We start from the raw sequence: 23,161 nt of genomic DNA, 5'->3' as shown, positions 1-23,161 counted from the left end.
TGACATTTCATCATACTGACACGCTGGCTGGCTAGTGGCCACAATGTTCTCACAATTCTATGGCTGGGCTCTGTGCAGCGCTTACTAATTGGTGTTTGCTATTGACTGTGTATTGACTTGAAGCTCTCCCCTCCTTCTCCTTCTCCCGCTGCCCCTTGCCACATGCCACATAGTTGACTGCAGCTGGCTCCAGTCCGGCTGCTTTGCTGCTGGCTCTGAGCTAGTCAGCTAGTCTGGCCTGTCCTCGAAGACAAGCAAGCCATATGGCTCCAGTTGTTGTTGTTGTCTCTTCTCATCTGGGAAGAACACAACGTTTTTTTGTTGCGTGTTGCGTTTTCCTTGGAATTTCTCAGCATTTCTAATACTTAATTATTTGTGCGCGATTTGCGAGCGTTTCACGTGCGATTATTCCAGCTATGCATTGGTCCGTTGTCTCTCTCTCTGTTGATCCACTTATGATGCAATCACAGTCAAATCCAAGTTCACCTTCAAATCTATAGTGAATATACTAACGAGTGCAGCTGGATCGAGATGTCTGCTATATATGCAAGATTAGATTATTTTTAGCTGCGGCAAAAATGTTTGCTCCATTTACGCTTCGAACATTTTCGATCTGCGGCACTTTGGACAGCGTATTTATAGAGCTGCTCCAAGTCTGCGACATTAGATCCAGCCAGCGAGAATGCTATATGAACTGAGAACTGAGATATGTTCAAGGCAGATAAAGCAAAGAGCTGTTCAGAGACTCACTTCGGGTGTCTAATTGGGCGCTGGGGGTGACAATGATCCACTTAGCCACTTGCGAGTCGAGAAATGGTAACGCCAACGCCAACGTCAAAGAAAAGTCCGAGTTGCAGTTGCAAGTTGCAAAAGTTGTACCAATTGCCAATTGGTGAAGTGAACACAGCGAACACAGAAGTCGCGTATCGCTTGGGCAGCTCATGAATAACACATAAGCAGCAGGATTGGGTTTGGGTTTGGGTTTGAGTTTGAGTTTCGGTTTTGGGATTGCAATTGGAATTGCGATCAGCATCGGCATCAGCATCGGCATCAACTCGTTGTTGCTCGTCTCGAGGCGACGCGTTACAATTTAAATAAAATGTGACCAAAAGACAAAAGGAAAGCAAAAGGGCTTGAATCTCTTTTTAGTGGCAAGTTGCAGTTGCAGTTGCCAGTTGTCTACACCGCCATCGCCATTGCCATTGTTGTAGTAGCTCGATATTACCGTTGCTCTGCGCACACAGGAAACAAAAGCACCGCTACAATCATAAAACGATTAACAGGTCGTGACCATTTCACCTGATTACCAAATGGCCCAAACTGATTTGCATGCAATCGCCGTTGACCATGAGCCACAGTCCCCAATGGCCAGGCCAGGAGACAAGTGTGTGGTGTGGCAAGTGCCACTCGCCACTTGCCAACGGAAGTTCAACTCCCTTCCTCCCATTTACTCACTCACTCTGCTCTTCCGATTCGTCGTCACTTGCTGCTCAGTTAGAACTTCCTTTAGCATTTTAAGTAGCCAATTATTCGAATGAGTGTGAGTGAGTGTGTGTCTCTGTGGTACAAAGTGTTGCACGTGCTTTGCATGCCACTTGGCTAATGATAATGATAACAAACGGATCCCTTCTTCCTCTCCCCCCTTTCTACCTCTCCCACGCATTTCATTTGGCCAACTGACGTCAGTTTGTTTAAAGCTTCGATTCGACTTCGACTTCGATTCAGCTTCGACTGCGTCTACAAATTAGAACAGAATTATCCCACGCATCTCGGATAATGTACGCGAAATGCTTGATCGATTGCCAGTGATCAATAGTTGTTGTTGTTGTTGCTGTTGCTTTTGCTGTGGCTGCTACTGAGCAAAAACTGACAACGACTGCAAACGACATCGACATCGACAACGCCGATCATCAGGACAGAAGACGGGCCACAAGGCAGCTAAGTCAGTCAGTCAGTGCTCCGCTTGTTAGCCTTTTTCTAGCTGAGCTTGGTGAATTTTCGTTATCATGAAATGGCTAAAGACTCTTCTATATACAAGGTTTACTAGTATGAGCGTTAAGTTATGATTGTGATGATGGAAAATATTTCTTGCGATGGAACCATAATTGGTTGATTGCTAAGATATTTTTGAAATATATGTACATACATTTATAGCAAGTCAATGCACAAACAGTATTAAATTTTGGTTAAAATATGGACAAGGTAGTAATTTTCTAAGCTTGGAATAAAATTTGCTTACTCTTCCATTCAAACTCAATGTTTTATTTTTTAAATAAAAGAAATCGATGAAGAAAGCAAATAGTTCGTTATTATTCTTAAAATATACCGAATTAATATACCAAAACTAGTGAAATATACCGAAATTCATATTTGGTATAAAGACAACAAGCAATAAAACTATAACTGAATCTCTTATAACCATAAGACATGATCAGACCTGAGATCATACGGAAAGGCTGACGGATGGATGGATGGCTATCATATGAGACTGTTTCATATTGTCAGATCTAAAACTTTAAGACGAATTTTAGCCTTTTGATGGACTCTTTTGGCCAACACTGTTTGCTGTAGATTCAGTCGAAGTCAAACACAAAGACTGAGGATCGACGATGGCACAACAAATTTCAGCGCGTAGAACGGTAACTTATTTTTTCCACTTATTGTCAAGCGATCGAGTTGAAGCAGAAGTTGAATCCGAGCTGAAGCTGAGGCTGAGTCTGAAGCTGTAGCTGATGCTGATGCTGAGCGATGTCTCCAGCCTGGCTGTGATAAAATGTGCGTAAGTGATCAGTGCAGAGACGACTCCATGAGTTGGGGTTAAAATTCTTCGAGTTTCTTTTTCTTTTCATTTTTCTCTCCCCCTCTTTGAGATGGACTCAGAGTCGGAGTTGGGAAGTCGTAGTCGGCACTTGGCAGCATTTTAAAATTACAAGTATGTAATTTTGCTGAAATCAAGCGCTCATATGAAAATTCCACAGCGAAGCTGTCGATCGATCGATCTGTCTGTCCAATCGATCGCTGGCTGCTGTCTGCTGGCTGCAATTGCGGTCGATTTTTAATTTGTGCTGCACTTTGCCTGAAATCAGAGCAAAACCTCTGTGACTCTGAGACCTGGTAATGGGAATGGGAATCAAACACAGACTCTGATTCAGACTCTGACTCGGACTTGGAATGAGAATGGCAATGGGAATGGGGCTGATATACTCGAGATATACTCACTGGCTCGCTGCTGGCTCTTGTTGGCGACCTTATCGCGCCCACTGTGCGCACACAAAATGTCATTCTGTGCACGTCGCTTCACAAGGCATCCCAATCAGTCGGAGGCACTCTATGGCGTTTCAGGTAAGGCACAGAGCAGCCAACCTCTGGATGCAGGTAGCCAGCTTGGTTGGTTGGCTGTTTGGTTGGTTGGTTGGCTGGCTGGCAGCTCGTCATCATTATCTCTGCGCTGCCAGCATCACAAATAATATAAAAAGCACACAAAACAAATGCAACGGCAACAGCAACAACAACTGCAAGCAGAATAAAACAAAATAAATAAAACAAAACAAAAGCAATTGCCCCCGGCAGACAACGAGACAGCCTCATGTCCATCTCCAACTCCAGCTTCAGATTCAGCTCCAGTTCGAAGCTGCAAATAAACTATTTCAATCAATGCGTTTTGGTTTCTTTATCCCTCATCCTTATCCTCATCCCCATCCACCTCATAGATTGAGCTACTCTCTTCAGAGTTGTGGCCCAAAGTGAATCACAAAAAAACCAAAACTAAATTCGAATATTTCGAATTCAATTCTAATAAATTGAAAAAGTCAAAAATGTTTATCTTGCTTAAAACTGAATTCAACATTCAAATACGATGTAGGCGATGGAAAGTTTGTCGGCATTTGAAAGAGACATTTCTCCAAGTAATTGTTTATTATTACTACTCATATAATGTTTTATGAAAAATTATAATTTTAATTTGAGACTCAAATATTATTTCTTAAAACGTTATAGAATTTATTTTATTAAATTTTAATTCAGCTGTAATTGTAATGAAGTTTTTTGTAAATAATTATTAATATCAAATGATAAATTACATCGCGAGAAAATTCAGAGGAGTTAAGCTAAATACAATAAATAATCTTTAAATGTTTTTAATTCACCTTTTAGCAAGAAGTGTGACACTAATAGCTGCAAGCAGTGAAGAGTGACAAAATTAGCAAGCAGTGCGACACTACTTGCTGCAAGCAGTGAAGAGTCAGAAAATTATGCCTTGAACAATAGATGGCGCTTATGGCACAACACAAAACCTACTTGCTCTACACGACTGCAACCAAGCAGTACACTTTTCTGCTTCTTCTCGAAGATATTCAATAGATGGCGCTGAGCACCGTCGAAAACGAGTTTATCTTGTTTACTTTTTCATGAACAACTTGGCGCCTATTCAAAAAACAAAACCGCCTGAATTGTAACATGAAATTTACTTGTTATAATTCCACGCAAAGAAAAATCGAGATTAGTTTTCTTATTATTTCTCATAAGCGGTTTCCACTTAATTGCAGTGTATTTAACACCAATAAACGAAAAAGTTCGTCGAACTCTTTGCGGCGTTGTGTTCCTTTTTTTTTATTGTTTCATTCTTGTTTTTGTTTTGCTTTTGCAGTGCTGCGCTTCCATAGAAGACAGAAGACAGGCAGCAGAACGTAGCTGCTACTCGAGTGCTACCTGATGACGACGAATTTTTACTGCTGATTCTACGGGATTATCAAATGAAAGTTGGTTTTCTGGTCACTTGGTTCGCCGAAACTTTTCGCTTAATCGAATTGACAACAACTTTTTCAATCGAAAGTCATCGTGTTGCAGTGCCGTGAGAATTTGGATAGCTCCAGATATGCGATACGACGTTTTGCTTGGGCCACTCATCATCGGGTTCAATGCGATCAGTTCAAATTTAAGGAAGTAACGCCAAGCAAACACCAGAGGAAGAAGCTCAATAGAAAAGTTTTGAATATGCAAACAGATTTTCCTTAAAGATTACTTTTAACGAGTAAGCTAAGATTAGCTGTAGTTAGTAAATGAAGTGAATTTATAATAATATTAATATCTAAATAGAATTTAAATAAGCATTATTTTGTATATGCCTATTTTTGTTTAGATTTTATCTAAGTCTAAGTATTGACTCTAATATTAGTTTGTGTAAGTGCCATATAGATTGCTAATGATTAAAATATTAAAGGAATTTCAATTGACAATTAGAAGTCAAAATCAGAATTTAATATTAATATGAATGGCTATCAATAGCATTATGAGCAAGAATTTAAAAGAGTTGATGTTACCGCTTTGCTTGGGTGCAACGAACGCTCAACTCGAGTTATTGTTATTATTAATATTATGTCGAATTTGTTGCTGTTCTGCTTGCTATTTTCTGTCCACTGCTATTTGTTTTTGTTTTAGCGTGCACGCTTTATGCTTGTCGCTGTTGTTTTTCTTGTTGTTGTTGTTGTTTGGGGTTGGTAGCTTGCTTATCTGTCGTTTTGCCAAAAAAAAAAAGAAGAGTGAAAGAACAATAAGCGTGCATTTATTTTTTGGGCGAGACGTCGAACTGTTGTTGATAGTAAATACACTATAGTTATTGTTATTGTTTATTAATATCTATTCTATTGCGTAGCTTGCTCAATTGCATCAGCTGTGCTTTGTTAGCAAGTTCGCACTCTCGACAAGGTAATAAGAACATCATTATCAGCTGATGATTGGCAAATGAGGATTTGTCAATGTTACAACAAAGGTGCGCTGCAATTTGTGCAATACGCGCACAAGGAAGCAACTTGCAGTTTGCACAATTCGGAGCAATGTAGTCATCGATATCTACATCTCGATATCTAAGCGAGCAGTCGTCTCCCTCTGTGCTGGGCTTTTGTGCTGTGCTGTGCTGCGATGTCTGCTGCAATCAATGATTTGACTGATAGCGTGACTTGCCCACTTCCCACTTCCCCTTACCCCCCACCGCTAACCACTGCTCTTCGTCAGCGGCAGCAATGAACGCTTATCGTCCATGTGCGGATGAGTAAGTTGCGTTCGCCGAGTATAAACAAAGGGTAAAGTCTCTCACCTTAAAAACACGCAACTTGACCTAAATAGCCAGATTAACAGGGAAAGGAAAGGCTGCGGGAGAGCATGCGAGAGAGACAGAGAGAGAGATAGACTAAATGGAGACTTAACAAATTACTGCATTTAAGTCAACAAATCTACGAAAATACGAAACTACAAAGCGTGCTAATTTTTATGAATTTCATAACATCATTTTAATCATTTTAATATAAATAAAACTCAAACGTTACGTGAAAGCTCCTCACTCACGCTTCTTGCTGCTCAGTCACGCATGCGCAGCAGCAGCAGCTCCACCAACAACAACAACAACAAGCAGTGCATCTAAAGCTTTATTTCCTTCTAAGCAGCAAGCAGCTCAAACACAATACTAAATGTGTTAGAGAGGGGGGAAGTGCGTTGGAGTACCGACTAAGTTGTTTTTGTTGTTGCTATTGCTTTTGCTTTTGGGTCCACAATTGCTCTCTGAGCAGCAAACGAAAATGAAAGCGAACGCACACAAACTTAAAGTCGTTTCGGCAGCAGTTCGTCACTATATTCCAATACGTATACGAGTAGCTTTTGGTTTGTCTTTGCGTGTGTGCTGTATGTGTGCGTCTCTGTGGCTCTACAGTGACGTCACATGCTTTGCAAAGCCAAAGTGCTGTGTCATTAATAGCGACATAAAGGAGTCAAGCGGTTATCGCAATGCGGACAAAAAAAGAACAATGCTTATTATTATTTTATGTGGATACAATTAGCATTTGCATGTCAGAGTTCCAAAGTTAGACTAGATTACTAAAATGTTTTTATTTAAAGTTAATTGAATTTATAATATTAGTGTTTGTATGCTCATATTAGTGCATAGTAAGTATTTGTAACTTACGTCACAGCAGTTTGACTTTATTTCTTGCATGCAACTTACACAAAGCCAAAGCAAATGGAAAAAAAACAACACCAACAACTTGCAGGTTAAGTAAACTGCCTTGCAGCGCCCTGGGCAATGTTTTTGTTGCTGCTGCCTGCTGCCAGCTACTGTTGATTTTGGCGTTCCGTAGAGAGTAAAAGTGATTGGGAAAAACTTTTGCTTTTGCTTTGCTCGCTGTCGATCGCCCGGTTGCTGCGCTCTTTGGCGCTCTCAATTTCTTTGCTCTCGCTCTCTCGCTTTGGTCTGACCACCATCCACAGGTAGTTGGTGTAAAGGCAGCGCAGCGCAGCGCAGTCAACGTCGCCGACGAAGTCATTTTGGGGCTTTTATGGCGCTTTGCCTCTCATTGTGTTTTGAGCATGTGTGAGTGTGTCTGTGTGAATGTGCTTGAGCTGCTTGCTTGTTGCTGTTATTATTATTTTTCGGCCGCCGTCGCTGTTAGCGTCGCAGTTGCGTTTGCGTCTCTGTCTCATTTTCTTTGCGCTGCTGTTGCTGCGCTAAAGACTTTTTGTCACAGTTACAATTTACCAAGTGTAAGAAGCGGACGCAAACGCGCAATACCGAAAGCTCGCTTGGCACGGCGCACAGCGCATAACGGTTCTTCAGGAGTTGCCTTCTAACACACAAAGCGCATACGCCGACGCTAACGTAACGTAAAAGCAAACGCAAACGCAAACGCCAACGTCAGCGTCGACGTCAGCGTTGACGACTTGTAAATAAAGAAATACTCGCATATAAAATCTGTTGCATCATTGCTGAAACACTTCAGTCGCTGAATCGCGTGCGTGGAGGCAACACTTTCCGCGACAACAACAACAACAACAACAATAACTGTAAACAACAACGTGAAAGAAGAAGTGCGCGCAGCTGCAGTGACAAAAAAAAAATAAAATAAAAGCGGCTTTAAGCGAAAAATGCATTAAACTGTTGTGAAATAAAAAAATATCGAAGAAATATTTTAAAACAAAATCTAAGAAAAAATGTGTTCTGATTAAATCGAAATACAATATAATTAAATGTGAATAAGTGTCCTAAAATCGACATAAAATGTAAATCGCTGCAAACATTTCCAAAGAACAGTTTACCTCAAATCGCTTGGAAGGGCCTAGAAAATGTTTTAGTGCCAGCCAGAGAATAGTGAAATACAAATAAAAAGAAGAAGAAGAGCAATCGAAATTTGCTAAGAGGAATTATCCCCCAAACCACCTCCCTGAAATTGACAATTGGAGCTTTGCAAAGAAAGGCATCAAAATTTTACCCTCATTCGCCCAACTCAAAATGCTGAACATGGAATCGCCTCAGATGTATGCGGATGCGGTGCAGACGCTAGCTCAGCTGGACCTGAAGAAGCAACCGCAGCCGCTGCCACAGCAGGCCACAATTGGCCAGATTACGCTGACGGCGATGTCCAGTGCACAGCAGCAGCAACAGCAACAGCAGCAGCAGCAGCAGCAACAACAGCAGCAGCAGCAACAACAGCAACAGCAGCAACAGGTGACAACTGATGCGAACAACAATGCAACGGTGCAAGATGCGGCCTTGCTGGTGAAGCAGCATGCCATGCAGCAAATGCAGCTCAACAACAACAGCAACAATCTGCTGCAGAAGCAAATGCTGCAGCAATACAGCACACAGACGGACCTCGATGAGCTGACCACCCAGGAGATAACCCTCGACTTGCAGCACCTCATCGACGATCAGTTCAGGGATACCGAGACCTTGGGCATATTCAGTGATATGGTGACCAGTCCGGGCGGACTCTCTGCAACACTGCCGCCAAGTGGCATGGTAAGTGCAGCAGCCAAAGTGTTGCAGCAACAGCAACAGACGCTGGCCAATGCTCGGCAGCAGCAACACTCTTACGGGCGAGCTGCTTTGGCCTACATGCCACAGGCGGTGCACTCGAATGCCACGTACAACAATCACTCGAGCGACGAAAACAGCTCGGTGGGCAGCGACTCGAGCAGCACCATTAAGGAGGAGCCCATCGATCCGGACTATCGCAGGCATCTGCAGGAGTCGGTGAGCAGCCAGGCGGCGGCGGCGGCGTTCATCAACAACAGCAACGGGTTATACAATGCGTATCAGAGCAACACGCTGAGCAACAACAGCAGCAACACCAGCAGCAACAACAGCAGCAGCAACAATAGCAGCAACAACAACAACAACAACAGTTCGAATAACAATTCGACACAGTTCACCAATCTGACGACAGCCAATGTGTTGGCCCATCACAATCTGCCGCATCTCACGGCAAACGCACAGCAACTGCTGAAGCACCACAGCAAGCTGCAACAGTCACAGCAACAGCAGCAGCAGCACGCTCAGCAGCAGCAGCATCGCAAGCACAACAACAAGCATGTGGACAAGGGCACCGAGGAGTACCGCAGACGGAGGGAGCGCAACAACATCGCGGTGCGCAAGAGTCGCGAGAAGGCAAAGGTACGCTCCAAGGAGGTGGAGGAGCGGGTGAAGTCGCTGCTCAAAGAGAAAGATGCACTGCTGCGGCAGCTGAGCGAGATGACCAACGAGTTGTCGCTGCACAAACAGATCTACATGCAGCTCATGAATCACACCAATCCCGAAGTGAGTCGCGTCTGTCGGAGCTTCTTGAACACCAACGAGCATGCGCTGTAGCAGCAGCTGTGATTGACTGACGTCAGTGTGAATGAGAGTGTGTGTGAGTGAATGAGTGAGTGTGTCTGTATGTGTGTGTGTGAGTGTGTGACTGATTCAAGGGGTAGACTAAGCATAAGGATAAAAAGCAGAATCGCTTGAATCGCATGAACAATGAACTTGCAAACACGAGTGCACTAAATATACTATATACTATATACTATATTTAGTATATCTGATTGAACTGTACCTGTCCTTGTGATTTGCTAACTATTTTGAGGCAGTTCAGGTTGTCTTCTGTCTTCTGTTTTCTTCTGACTAGCATAAGCTTGATTTGCTTACCTAATTCCTTTCACTTTCCTCTTCTTGACTCTCTTCTACTACTTTCTTTTCTTCTTCTTCGTCTTTGATGCCTCAGGCATTCCTTATCTTTTGTACATTTTTTTTGTTGGCTGGGCGTTTCTTAAACTATTTTCCATATTTTGTTCTATTTTGTACTTAATTCTAGTGTATTGTAAATTAATTTTGCACATTTTGATACAAATTATATAATTTAGTAGGCATAAGTTAAGCCAAAGAAAAATAAAAATGTTAAATAAATATATATATATATATATCTACATACATATATATCTATGTACTATATGTGTATAAATGAATAATGCAAGCAGGAAAGAAAACATAAAATACAAAGAAAAAACAAAAGCAAAAAAAAAAGAATAAAACAAAAACAAAAACACAAAAACTATTTATGTAAATCTATTTAAATACTTCTTGTATACAATAAATATGAGAACAACAATAACAACAACAACAACAACAACAAGAACAATAACAATTCTGGTATGCAGCTCGCGCTATGCTTCTGTTTGCCCCTGCCACGCCCCGCTTTAGTTGTCAACCAATTATCATCATCATAATCATCAACAAAAACAAAACGTTTTTTATTAGCAAATCTCTAGAGTTAAGCACAACTTCAATCGCTTTTTGTTGCACAGAAATCGAAGGAGGATTTCCCTTCCCCCCTCATCCACAAAAATGAATAAAATATTGTATATTAATCTAATTGTTATCTAGCAAATTTAATGAGAATGTAAGCAATATCCACACAACACAACACAATACAAGAACAGAAATATTATAATGCTTGAAAGGGAAGTAGATGAAAAAATGCTATTAATTTGTAAGGCCAACGCAATGTTCTCATTTTAATTTATAATCGAAACGACAACAACAACAACAACAACACACAATGTACATCAAATATAAATTTTAATAAATAAAAAACACATGAAAAGCTTTTACATTAATATCGAGAATCGTGTTTTTATTGAATGAGCTAAGTAGTCTAATAAGTCTGTCCAATTGATCAGATGAAAATCAAAAGTGTTGCCAAAAAATGTTGAATTAAATGTCTGCCATATTTAGAGATGCAAATGTCTGCTCTGATCTGATCTGTGGCTGCTCTGGCAGCCAGACAGACAGCCAGGCAGGCAGGAAGGTAGGCAGGCGATAAGCTTTCTGGGAGACAGATCGCGGACCACAGACCACAGAGCTCAGAGCCAAAAGCCAAAAGCCCAGACACAATTGCCTCGACAACGGCGACGACACAATTTGACAGTAAGACAAACCCAAAACGAAAAGCAAATTTATAAACGACAACAGCACAAAATGAATGCAACTAAAAAGACAAAATTAACGCGCAGAGAAAGCCAAACAGCAGCTACAACAACAACCAGCGACAACAACAACAACAACAACAAATGAAATGCATTACGGCCCCGGGCAGATAATCACTTAAAAAGTTTTGGGCTTAGCCCTTTTTGGAGACCTGAGGCGGCCCTCAGACCAACAAAAATTATAATGAAAAAAAAGATATATATATATATAAAACTTTCATTTGAGCTGCGTGCGTACAATTTGTCTAAGCACTCGAATCCCCGCACTTCGTTCGCTCTTCCCATTCAGTTCAGTCTGGGTTAAAGGGCTGCATTGTTGAGGCACTGTGATTGATGACAGCTAATTGCAGCCTCAGTTGCAGTTGCTCGGACAACAAAAAGTGAAATTGACTGGCGATTGACGTTGTGGGTGTTGCCCCCTTCTCCCTTCTCCCTTCTCTTTGTTGTAAGCTCGACTTTGATAAGGGTTCTAAGCGGCTTAGGTGAAAGTGGCTGCCGTGTCAAATGCCAAATCAAATAGCAAACTCAATTCGAGTACGCATCGTAAATGCATTTGCATTCACATCTGTTCATTCTACCATTTGTTCATTTGGCTGTGCCAACAAATTGACGCACAATTACTACTCAACTAAGCGCCAAGCACTGACATTCGCAGTCGGACCAGACCGGACCACACGACGTATGAGTTATGAGCTGCAAGCTGGCAAGTGATAAATTTGAGCGAGCCACACATAACATAAATTCGTTTTGCGGTTTTATTTTTATTTCACGCTCGCTAATTATGCGATCCACTCGAGCACTCGTCACAAGTGATTCAGATTAAGCGCATCAAGTCTAATAAGAGTACTCAAAATATTTGCAAAATACCTATGCCTGCCTTTAGGGAGGAGAATTAGCCTCATGCGATGCACTTTGATAATCTTTTTGAACTGGGAAATTTTGTGCAAACACTTATCAGTAAAGTGTTACAGCAGTATTTAGTGAGATTGTGATTTAAAGCTGCCAGTTGCATTTAGTTATTCAAATCAAGTGGTGCAGCAATGTTCGCAATGAAAAATTGGGTCTTCGTTTTCCTAATTGCAGCTGCACTATGCAGTGTAATCAATTCTGAATCAATTTCCGTAAGTGAACCGACAAATGAAACTGAATTTTATAATTCAATTTGTTCGATTAAAAACAGATTTGTGAAGAGGCGCGCAGAACTGATGCTGAGTGTGGCTCCTATTGCTATGCGGTCTCGAAACCTTTGCTGCAGATGGCACCTTTGTGTCATAGGAAGGATCAGGAGGTATCTGAACTCAAGGATAAGTTGCAAGATCTCCAAAGGAAGGTTTCTGCCTTCGAGGCACAGGTATCGCAGTGTAAAATATTTGATGAACTGACGTCATTAAGAAGTGCAGTAGAATCCATGGCAAACTCAAGGGGCATCAACACTTCTGATGCCTCTGTTGAGTTAAAAAAATGTCAAGATCGCCTTAGTAATACGATCGGCTGTCGAAACTCAAGGACGTTACAGCAAACACTCACTGAAACTAGAGATCGACTAAAGAAGTGTTTGGACAAAGATGCAAATACGACGAAGGTTGAAGAGAGTAAAGCAGAAGCAAAACCCGAATATCCTAGCAACTGTTTGGGGTCTAAGAGTCCTATTGTTATCCTTAAGGTTCAAGTTCCGGACATTGCACCCTTCCGTGTGCGTTGCAACAATGAAATTGCAGGTCCTGGCTGGATGGTTATTCAACAACAAGTCGAGGGTTCCCTTATCGATTTTGAACGTAATTGGGATACCTATCGTTCGGGATTTGGCGACCTTCATGGCAGTCACTTCATTGGTCTGGAGAAGCTTTATCACCTCACAAAATCGCAGCCCCATGAGCTCTACATCCATATGGTGACATTTCAGGAATCTGTAACCCAGGCGTACTACGACAATTTCCGAGTGGATAGCGAAGCTGAGGGATACAGATTAATCGACCTGGGCAAGTATTCCGGGGGCGCTGGTGATGCGGGGGATGCATTATCCGTCAACAACAACCAGAAGTTCTCTACAATGGATCGGGACAACGACAGCTACGATCGAGTTCACTGCGCCCTCGAGTATAAAAGTGGCTGGTGGCACAATAATTGCACTGAAAGGTGAGTGATCAACAGAAAGCATTGAGAGTTCGATCGATCAATTGATATTGAAGGCATCTATAGTACTTATGTTTATTATATTTTATGCTATATTACAGCAATCTCAATGGAGTTTACATGAGAACAGATGAACATGATGATCGTAGTTGGGGCATTTGGTGGAGACCTTGGCAGAGGTACACCCCTTTCAAGGCGGTGCACATGCTTATTAGACCCAAGCAGTAGCTCCTTAAGAATTACATTTGTATTTCTTTATATTACATCTTGAAAGTGCATTCCTTCACAATAAATTAATGTAAGAAGCGGACATCTGCAAGTGCATTTAATAAATGTTTTAATACCAATAAATTTATTATCTAAGCTCAAGATGAAAACGTTTTCACACAATACATAGGCAAGCTCGTATACGTGTGAGTACAATACAGAGCTCTCACTCATTCTCATTCCTACTCTCATCAGCAGCCTTGCTGTTCTTGAGTTTCGCTCTTTGCTTTTGCAAATGCAGATGGACATCTACTCTAAATGCGTCTATGTGTTAGAAACGACCGGCCAACGTTTGCTTTGGCAATCGACTATCGCGCACTCGTTTCAACCCACAAACAAACATTGTTAATGAGATTTGCTCTTTCGTTTTGCAAATGCAGGTTGACATCGACTACAATATGTTATGTGAGTGTGTCTGTGTGAAAAACACGATTAGCGAACGCATGTTTTGTTAATCGACTATGGCGTACTCGCTTCCACTTGCATCCAAACTTTGCTTTTGCAAATGCAGATGTGCTCTCTTTCAAATATCAATGCCTGCAAGGAAATATGCGTGTTTGCGTTAGCCTGTAGATTTTTATTGTGGGCTCTTTCTAAAGAGTGCAAATGTAATTGTCGGCAAACTTCAAGTTATATATATATGTATGTTATGTACATACATATCTAGCATTAGATTAGATTGAAGTTTTAAGTTAATTTTGGAATTTTTTATTGCAGGGCAGACTACAAATTTCTTACAACAGTAAGATTTTATCAAAAATAATCAAATTTACTAATATTGGTTTTTCATATTAGCTTTTGGAAATTTCTCTTGATAAGCAACCAAAATAAAAGCAATTTACATGAATATATCATTAATCGATGGAAGCAAAATTGCGGATTCTGCATGCTAGCTCATTACAAACTTTTGAGCATCTTTTATTGGCAGTTGGTTCTCCTTCCTTAAACAAAGATTGGAATTCGTAATAAGCTCCTGAGCATCTTTTACTTCTCTCTGCTGCACAACATTCACTGCATCTATTTATCGTTGAGATTACAGATTCCAGCTGCCAGCTTCAATTTCGGTTTCGATTTCGATTTTGACTGTTACACATTTTGATCATTGTTGCCTTTTCTTTTAATGCAGGCAAAAGCAAAAGCAAAAGCATCGGCAGCGGCAGCAACAACAATAAAACGTAAACGTAAAAAAGTGGGTTACTTCATTTTTATTTTCTTGCATTTGGAGCTGCCACTAACTAACACAGCTACAACTACAACAACAACAAATACAACTTACACTAACACTATCACTTCCAATAGCAATACCCAAACCCATACTCAGCTCTGCATCTATGAATCTATCGGGGTCTATCTTTTTCTTTTTCTTTTTTTTTTAGCACAGATTGAGTAATAGTTGTTGCTGTTGTTGTTGTTGTTGCTGTTACTGGAGCGGCTGCTGCTGCTGCTGTTTGGTTTATATTTAAAGCCAAGCGACGCGTCGTGTCGCCCCTTAAGCAGCTCCCCTCTTTGATCGCCACTCGGCAACGGCTTGGCAGCAGCAACAGCAGCAGCAGCAGCGTTGATCGTGCGGCCAACTGCTGCGGCAAGCGCGGTTTCACTTTCTATGCCGCTGACTTTTGCTATTTACCAACAGCAGCAACAGCAACAGCAACAGCCACGGCAACGGCCACAGCAACAGCGACAACAATAATGAAGTAAGCATCCAGCAACAGCAAGTAAGAGTGCTCAGAAAGAGCATGCTTGACTGCAAGATACTCTTTAAAAGCGGTTGTCTTTGTTGTTGGCCATAAGTAAACGTTGAATTGAAATGACTGAATTTGAATATGTGTTATTGAAATAGGAACTGAAGAAGAAGTATTTACAAAATGTGAAAAAACACACTTCAGCAATCAGTTCTACTTTTATTCTCTTTTTCCTTATTTTTCTTCTTCTGACGTCTGTCTGTGAGAACAGTATATGTTAATTTACAGTAGCATTACAGTTTATGTTATGTTATATTGAGCTTATGTAAACATATGCTCTGTTATATAACAGCAGGTTGACAGTGTACATATGTTCGCTGAGTTTATGTAAAATTAACCTCTCCTTGCTTGTTTTCCTGCTTTGCTTAACATACTTCTGTATGTGAGAACAGTTTATTTTATACTGCAGTAGGCTTACAGTTCATGTTAAGTTAACTTGTACATCATAAAAGTAATTAGCTTTTATTAAATATTATTAGTACAATACAAAGTTTGGTATTAGTTATTTCATCTGACTTTTGCCAACATTAATATCAAAATTATGCAGCTGCTCATCTCAACTGCTGATCGAGTGAGGCATGCCCTATGCGCGCTTTTGATGACTACAGGGTATGGAGACGTTAACGGCGTTGCTCTGTTCACCTCTTTTTTCCCGAACAATGCTTTGACTATTTTCTTTTCGGCTGCTAGCTGCGTCTCAGAGTGTGCATCTGAGTGTGGGTCTCTTATGTAATCAGCTCGCTGTTGCTATTACTGTTGTTGTTGCTGTTGTTGTTTCTCTTGTTTCTGCGATTGTTGCTGTTATTGTTGCTGTAAAAGATGCCTTTTCTTTTGTTGTGCGGCTGATGACCAAGTTAAGATATTATGTTCGTTATGTTGCGCTTATTAACGTGGCCTACAAAATTTGTTATGCGTTTTGATGTTTGTTGTTTAAACGATTTTCCACCGTTATAAATCAAGCGACAACGCAAAAATACAGATATCCATTCCAAATTCCCCCGTCTATATATTGGCTATCCCCCCTTCTCCATCTGCTCACATTCCCACATTCCCACCTTCCTCCCCTTGCACCATGTTACGCAATTGGGGCATTAAATGCAATCCCCTGGATTGAATTTATAAGCTTCGGCTCTCCGGCTCATTCAGGCGGCGCAAAAGTTAATAACAATAACAAAATATATTTGAATCAGCGAGTAGTTGCTGCAATAATAACAAAGCACACAGCAGCACAATTAAAAAGCTATAAATTTACATAGAGTATGCTAAATGAAAACAAGTATTTTTTTAGTTTCTATTGAAAGGGCCAGAGGCAGCTAAACAATAAATACAAAACAATCTATACCAATTTATGATCTGGGACTAGACCGAGGCTGAGGTGCAAAAATCATGAGAACTAAACAGTTCTCCAAATAGAATATATGAGAAACTGAAGATGCCAAACTGAAGCTGTTGATACTCTTTGCCTCTTTTTTATTTAAAGTAACATGTGATATAGGAAAGTGATAAAAAATCGATAGGGAATAACTCATCGAATCACAAGCTTTAATCCCGCTAAGAAAGATGGAAAGAAAGAAAGTGACTTTATAACAACAGGAATTGGATGTACATATATAACAAGCAGATGCTATATATATTCTTGATCAGCCGATGCGATACAGTCATGTCGGTCTGAACGCCTAGATTTTAGAGACTAAGAGAGTTTGAGCTGTAATATTTTTGACTGTACATATTACTTTTATATACCAAATATACTTTTCGATATTTTTCTGTATTTCTTAATTATATTACTGCAATATTTTTCCTTTAATGAGAATGTGTAGCGAATATTTTTCAGTAGTGCACACTTTCTTACTTGTTAACACTTTACTTTTGTTTGTTAAATTATCACTTTTTCTGAGACTAATAATAAGCGATCAATTCCTATAATTAACATTAATTGACAGTTCTTATCGCAGTCAAAATCTCGGTCTAAAGTACATTTATCAAGAGTGTGTCAAGCTGCACTGCATAGGCGAAATTCTTTGCTTGAGGCAAGGGCATGGACAGAGTATGGGGCTGGGGCAAGAAATATACGAAATGAAAAACTAAACTAAATCTAAAGCACTCACCCAAAGACCTATTGGCCTACTTTTCTTACAGAGCAACAACACAACTGAAGGAAATACAATAAAAAAATATATATATGTTAGAAAATAATCTCAACGCCAACACACATCGAATGTAAGTGTGTGTATGTGTGCTGCTAATCAACAAAACATATCTGTGTATGTGTGTTTGTTTATGTTTGCGTCTGTGTTGGTGCGGCAAAATTTACAGCGCGCCCTTTTCCAAAACTTCTTGAAAAAAGCGCACGAAAACCGAAAAAAAACTCACAAAAGTCGCGCGCGTCGCTGCTATTTTCATTTTTCAGCTGCGCGTTGGCGTCGCAGTCGTCGTCGCAGTTGCAGTCGCTGCTTTATCAATCTGCCAGCGCAGAGGGAGACGACTGACGGATGGGACAAACAAAAAAAGAAAGGGAGAGCGAGAGCGAGAGAGGCATGGAGTAGTTAAGTTATCGTAGGGCGTCGGAAAGAGATGAACGCTGGGCGCAGGGCGCAGGGCGCGAGTGGGAAGTGTGCAAAGGGAGGGGGGCAAAGTGCGGAGGGGGGACCAAGACACCAGACACTTGTTGCAAGCAGGCAAACGCACAAACAACAACAAATTGACCCAATTTTGTGGAACCGAAAAAAACACAAAACAACACATATTTTTTACAGCGCACAAATACACGCAGAGGGAACAAACAAACAATCCTAAATATGCCCTAGCCATAAAGAAAAGCTCCCTTAAAGAATAAAACAACAACAACAACGAGAAGAACAACGAGAATAATAAGAAATTGAAATTGTTGTTAATTTCTGTTTGCTTTGCGGCATTGTTGAGTTGTTTGCCCGGTTCGCGGGGGCAAGTGATCGCCCAAGGGAGGGGAAATAAGTTGTGTTGCTGCAGCCAAACAGCAGAATTCACTTTCAATTTGGGCGCACTGAAAGAAGAAATGAAACAACAACAACAACACTAGCAAGAACAAGAACAGAGGGAGAACCAGAACAAGCATAATATCATATAGTTCGCTTGACTTTGAGGCAAATGTAGGTCAGCAGCTGTAAAAAAGACGCATAGAAGAAGAAAAACAAAAAAAACAGAATAGCGCAGCATAGAAAAGAACAGACCTAACAATCAAATCGAAATATTTTGTTGTTTTTAGGGTGCCAATGGTTGAGAACTAACAGAGCATGTGCATCAAGCGAACGAAAATGGGATTGGAATTGGAATTGATATTGGCATAGGGAATGGGAATGGGATGGGAATTGGAATGGGAATGGGAATGAGCTTGCGAATGGATATTGAATTGAAATGCAGACTGCGTCTGGGTGGCTGCGTTTATGCTATGATCGCAGTCTGATCTTGTCTGCCTTGAGGCATTTCTCTCGTCAAGAACAACTCTTCAAAGGGCCAAAGAACAGACACTGGCTCTTAAGTAGGTCAACAATAGCAATTTGTGTGGTCAGTGCAGCAATCAAACATTTTCATGATCGCATTAAAGCAGCTGATTGCGATCGACCTAAAAAACTAACGATATATGTATAGAGAAGTATGCTCTAAATTTTCAATTGCTTTCATATTTCAATATGCACATTTAAATTTTGATGAATTTTGAAGTTGACCTTTGCCAAACTGCAGTTTGTCCCAAACATATTTTATTTGTATTCCATTGAATCTTAAGATCATCTTTATTCTAAGACACATTTCACTGTACTTCTGATTTCTAAATTATGTTCATGTGCACCTTTTAAAAGAATTTAAATCAAGTGCAACGAAAGCCGTCAGATTTATAGTAATAAAATTATACTTAAATAATATAAAAAAAATTTCGTTATCATGCCTTCGACCTTATAAAGTAAATATTATATATTATTGATCAGCATCAACAGCCGAGACGATATAGTCTGAACACTTAGATCTCAGAGACTATAAGGTATAGAGATATAAGTATGTTCCAAATTTTTTCCACGCTCACTTCACCCCGCAAATCGAATAACAAGTGTTATTTTAAAACTACAGTAGATTTTTTGTAAATATATTTATAACTACAGTATTTATGATTCCTGAAAATGTCGTTTGCGATCAGATAAAAACTGTATAAGTTATTTAATAAAAAGCCTTTTGTATTGGATGAAACTCTTACTTACTACAAGACTTAGTAGCTTTGACAGACAATCTGGTATATTTTGTCTTCTATGTTTTATTTTGAATGTAGTACTATTCAATATACCAAATACACCCGTTAGTATATTTTAGTAATGGAACTGTTTTGCTTTTATTCAAAATGAATAGCCGGTGCTTTCTTACTTGTTTAATATTCATATTATTATGAATTCATCATAATTAAGTCTTTTGCCTGTTTTAGGGAACTGTGCTGCGAAGTGCTAATAGGTATGAGGATGTCAAACCAGTCGTATGAGCAACGCCTAACAACTTTTACGTAACTGACCTAAGCCATCTCGCCAAGTTGGCAGCCAGTTAAACATGTGTTGTGCAACACACACACATACACACACACACACACGACTAAGGCGGATCTCCACCTCGGATCCTAGCCCATTCATGATTCTAATACAAGCCCAGTAGCCAGCACATTATCAATCAGCTGCGCTGCGTCCCTCTTCAACTCCATCGATGCCCACACATCGATCGAATACATAATCACAAACCACCGAATTTTTGTGTTTCCATTTTTATGTGTTTCACTTTTACACGACGTGCGCCCTACGCGCGGCTGTTTCAACTTCATCAGAAGTTGGAGACAGCTAGTAGAAGCTGATGAATAAAATTTGAAATTTGTTGTTCAATTAGGCGAGAATGAAACTTGCTGAGTAAGTAAACGTAATTCTTAAAAATTTATACTTATTAAATATGAATAAAAATTGAAATTTCCTAGATTTTACAGTGATTAGAAACTTATACTATAAGAAATACATATAAAATTTCTATTTAATATGTAGATATTTATGTACTAAAGCCTAAGCTAGTTGTTACAAGAAGGATGGGAGAACAAAAAAATAAAATTATTTATATTATATGCTATATAGAAATACAATTTGAGGCCATTATGATTGCCATGGAAACCTCGTACTTTGAATTGACATTTCGTTTACTTTTCATTTTCTATCCTTGTGTTGTTGAAGTGCTTTTTGCGTTATACACTTCTTTACTTAATAAATAAATAAATAAACAATATCTAGAAGATAGCTAAGCTGGGTCAGTTGAATTTGATTTAACTCATATTTACCTTGTGTAGGGTATTAAGACTTCAACTTGCCTTCCGCTGTGATTCTTCTAGTTCGTCTTCCGCATTTTCAGGTCACATGTGTGAGTTTTGTGTAGTCCGCATTTTGATTTGATTGGGTGTGTTAGTTTCGGATTTGTGTGTCTGTCTATGTGTGTTAGTTGGTGTGTGTCTGCGTTTGTTTGGGCCATGCAGTGACAACTGTGTATCGATTACGCGGCCTTGAAAGTGAAAAGGTGTCGAGCGCGGAACTTTCGCTTTTCAGACATTTGTAATTCGTGCCAGTATGTGTGTGTGTGTGTGTGTGTGTATGAGAGTGTATGTGTGTGGTTTTAAGAAACATTCGAAGTCGACATGAATTGCAAATTCTGGCACCTTTTAGAGTCAGGCTTCGCCCACTTGGAACAAACGCCCACAAGCTGATGGAGTCGTAGATGCTTTGCTGCTTTGCTGGCTGTCCAATTGTCTCGTTGACTGCTGGCAAAATTTCCATAAGATCTGTTTAGTCAAAGCTGTAAATTAATTGTCTAAAAACACAAACTGGCAACTGGAAACTGGCAACGGGCAACGGGCAACCTCATTTCATAAGCAGTTGCAGTTAAAAACATTTTGTGGCAATTAAATAACTGGGCGGCCCATTATATAAGGAGGCACGTAAGCACACACATTTAATTGTTTTAACTACCTAGCAAAGTATTACATATTTTTCTTTTTAGTTTAAGTTTTAGTTTTTGTTTTTGTTTGCAGTGTTGTGCGTATTACAAAATACGAGTATCCAAAAACATAAACTAAGTCGTTTCATTAAGCCCATTTTCCTGCACAAACAAACAAACAAAAACGAAAAAAAAAGATGAATAAATAAAACGCAGTTCCGTTAACGGTGCTTAATTATGCATACGCAAAAGAGTTGAGTGAAAAATGTGTTATGCGTCTGTCGTATCTAGGCACAAGTCACAAATCCAAATCCAAAAACCAAAAGGCCATAAACAGAGCCAAACTAGGAGAGAAGAGATGCAGATGCAGATACAGATATAAATTAAGAGTTAGATAAAGATACAACAAGTAAGAAAGCTGTAGTCCATAGTGCTCGACTGTGAAATACCCGCAACTGATATTCAATTAAACCAACTTCCAAAAATATACCAAATTAAAATACCAAAAATACTAAAACACCAATATATTTTTTCTACTTTTAATTATACCAAAATTAAATTCCAAAAAATACTGAAAATACTAAAAATATTTTTACTATTTTCTAAATATACTACAAAGTACAAAATATATCATAGTCCGAGAAATATATCATAGAGTACAGAATATACCATACAGTAGAAAATATACCAGATTCTCTACTAATACCAAAAAATACTGAAAATACTAAAATATTTTACTACTTTCTAAATATACCACAAAAAAATATACTACAAAATATACCATACAGTATAATATACACCATACAGTAGAAAATATACCAGATTCTCGGCCAAAGCAATTAAGACCCGATTGCCGTAGATGTTTTAAATTATATCTCTATCACTTGTAGTCTCTGAGATGTAGGCGTTTATACTATCGGACGGACAGATGAACACAGCTATATCTGTTGTTGACGCTGATCAAGAATATATATACTTCATTGGGTGGTAGATGCCTCCTTCTGGCTGTTGCATACATTTCCTGCAGTCTAAAAATTATAATACCATCTACCCTAAGGGTAACAGGTACAAAAATACTGGAAACTAAACCCTACGCCAAATCATTTTTCGCGTAATCATAAATATCAGAAAGAGAAGTTGATGACGAAAGAGAAAGAGATAGAGAGAAGCAGATATAAACGTAACTTTAAGCTCGCTGATGCGACTGTGCCAGTTACATGAACTACATTTCTTGAGATGCTCCAACCAGTTATAAACCGGAACTGGCGCGCATAACGGTACTTACTAGCTCTCAGCGTGAGCCGAAAGACGAAGCGGAGCAGCGAAACAGCGAAGCAGAGATCGAATTGTCTCTCCCAAGCCCATCCAAACTCTCACTCTCACTCACACAGTTGGCTTTGATTGTCTTGGCCTGGCTTTTGCCTCTTGCTTTTGGCTTTTGCTTTGCTTTTGCATTATTCATCCGCATTCGAGGCATTTTCAAAGTCTTCCTCTTGACCTTGGACTCAACAGCAACAACAACAGCAGCAGCAATAATAACAGAAACTGAAACACCAACGGCAACTTGTCGCCGTCTTCGAAAGCAGCGCCAAAAGCGTGTGCCACAAAAGAAAGCCAAACCACTTTTACTTTCAAGCTCAACCGGCGAAATGAGGCAATGTCGGCCTGGCCAACTGGCTACGCGACTCCGTTGCTCTTTCCCCGCTGATTACAGTTGCTGCTGCTGCCTCAGCTGCTGCTGCTGCTTTTTG

At 39.9% G+C, this 23,161-nt stretch overlaps 2 protein-coding genes and 1 long non-coding RNA gene across 3 annotated transcripts; all 3 read left to right on the top strand.

The window, feature by feature from the left end:
• The first annotated feature begins 4,070 nt into the window (after positions 1-4,070).
• LOC133842152 (uncharacterized) lies at positions 4,071-5,004 on the top strand. The gene is made up of 2 exons (XR_009894368.1): positions 4,071-4,570; positions 4,646-5,004. It is a non-coding gene; the product is annotated as an uncharacterized LOC133842152 (long non-coding RNA).
• Positions 5,005-7,502: 2,498 nt separating this feature from the next.
• On the top strand, positions 7,503-10,378 carry LOC133842150 (CCAAT/enhancer-binding protein). The gene has a single exon (XM_062275132.1). It carries the CDS (start codon positions 8,273-8,275, stop codon positions 9,629-9,631), a length of 1,359 nt encoding a protein of 452 aa, XP_062131116.1. The 5' UTR covers positions 7,503-8,272; the 3' UTR covers positions 9,632-10,378.
• A 1,912-nt stretch (positions 10,379-12,290) lies between these two features.
• Positions 12,291-13,727, top strand: LOC133842151 (angiopoietin-related protein 7-like). Its single transcript, XM_062275133.1, has 3 exons — positions 12,291-12,410; positions 12,470-13,425; positions 13,524-13,727. The coding sequence occupies exons 1-3, from the start codon at positions 12,330-12,332 to the stop codon at positions 13,648-13,650; spliced, it is 1,164 nt and encodes a 387-aa protein (XP_062131117.1). The 5' UTR covers positions 12,291-12,329; the 3' UTR covers positions 13,651-13,727.
• Positions 13,728-23,161: the final 9,434 nt, after the last annotated feature.

Source organism: Drosophila sulfurigaster, chromosome 3 (assembly GCF_023558435.1).
Source record: "Drosophila sulfurigaster albostrigata strain 15112-1811.04 chromosome 3, ASM2355843v2, whole genome shotgun sequence".
Taxonomy (NCBI): domain Eukaryota; kingdom Metazoa; phylum Arthropoda; class Insecta; order Diptera; family Drosophilidae; genus Drosophila; species Drosophila sulfurigaster.
Note: the sequence above shows the minus strand (reverse complement) of the source record. Positions and strands in the feature narration are given on the sequence as shown.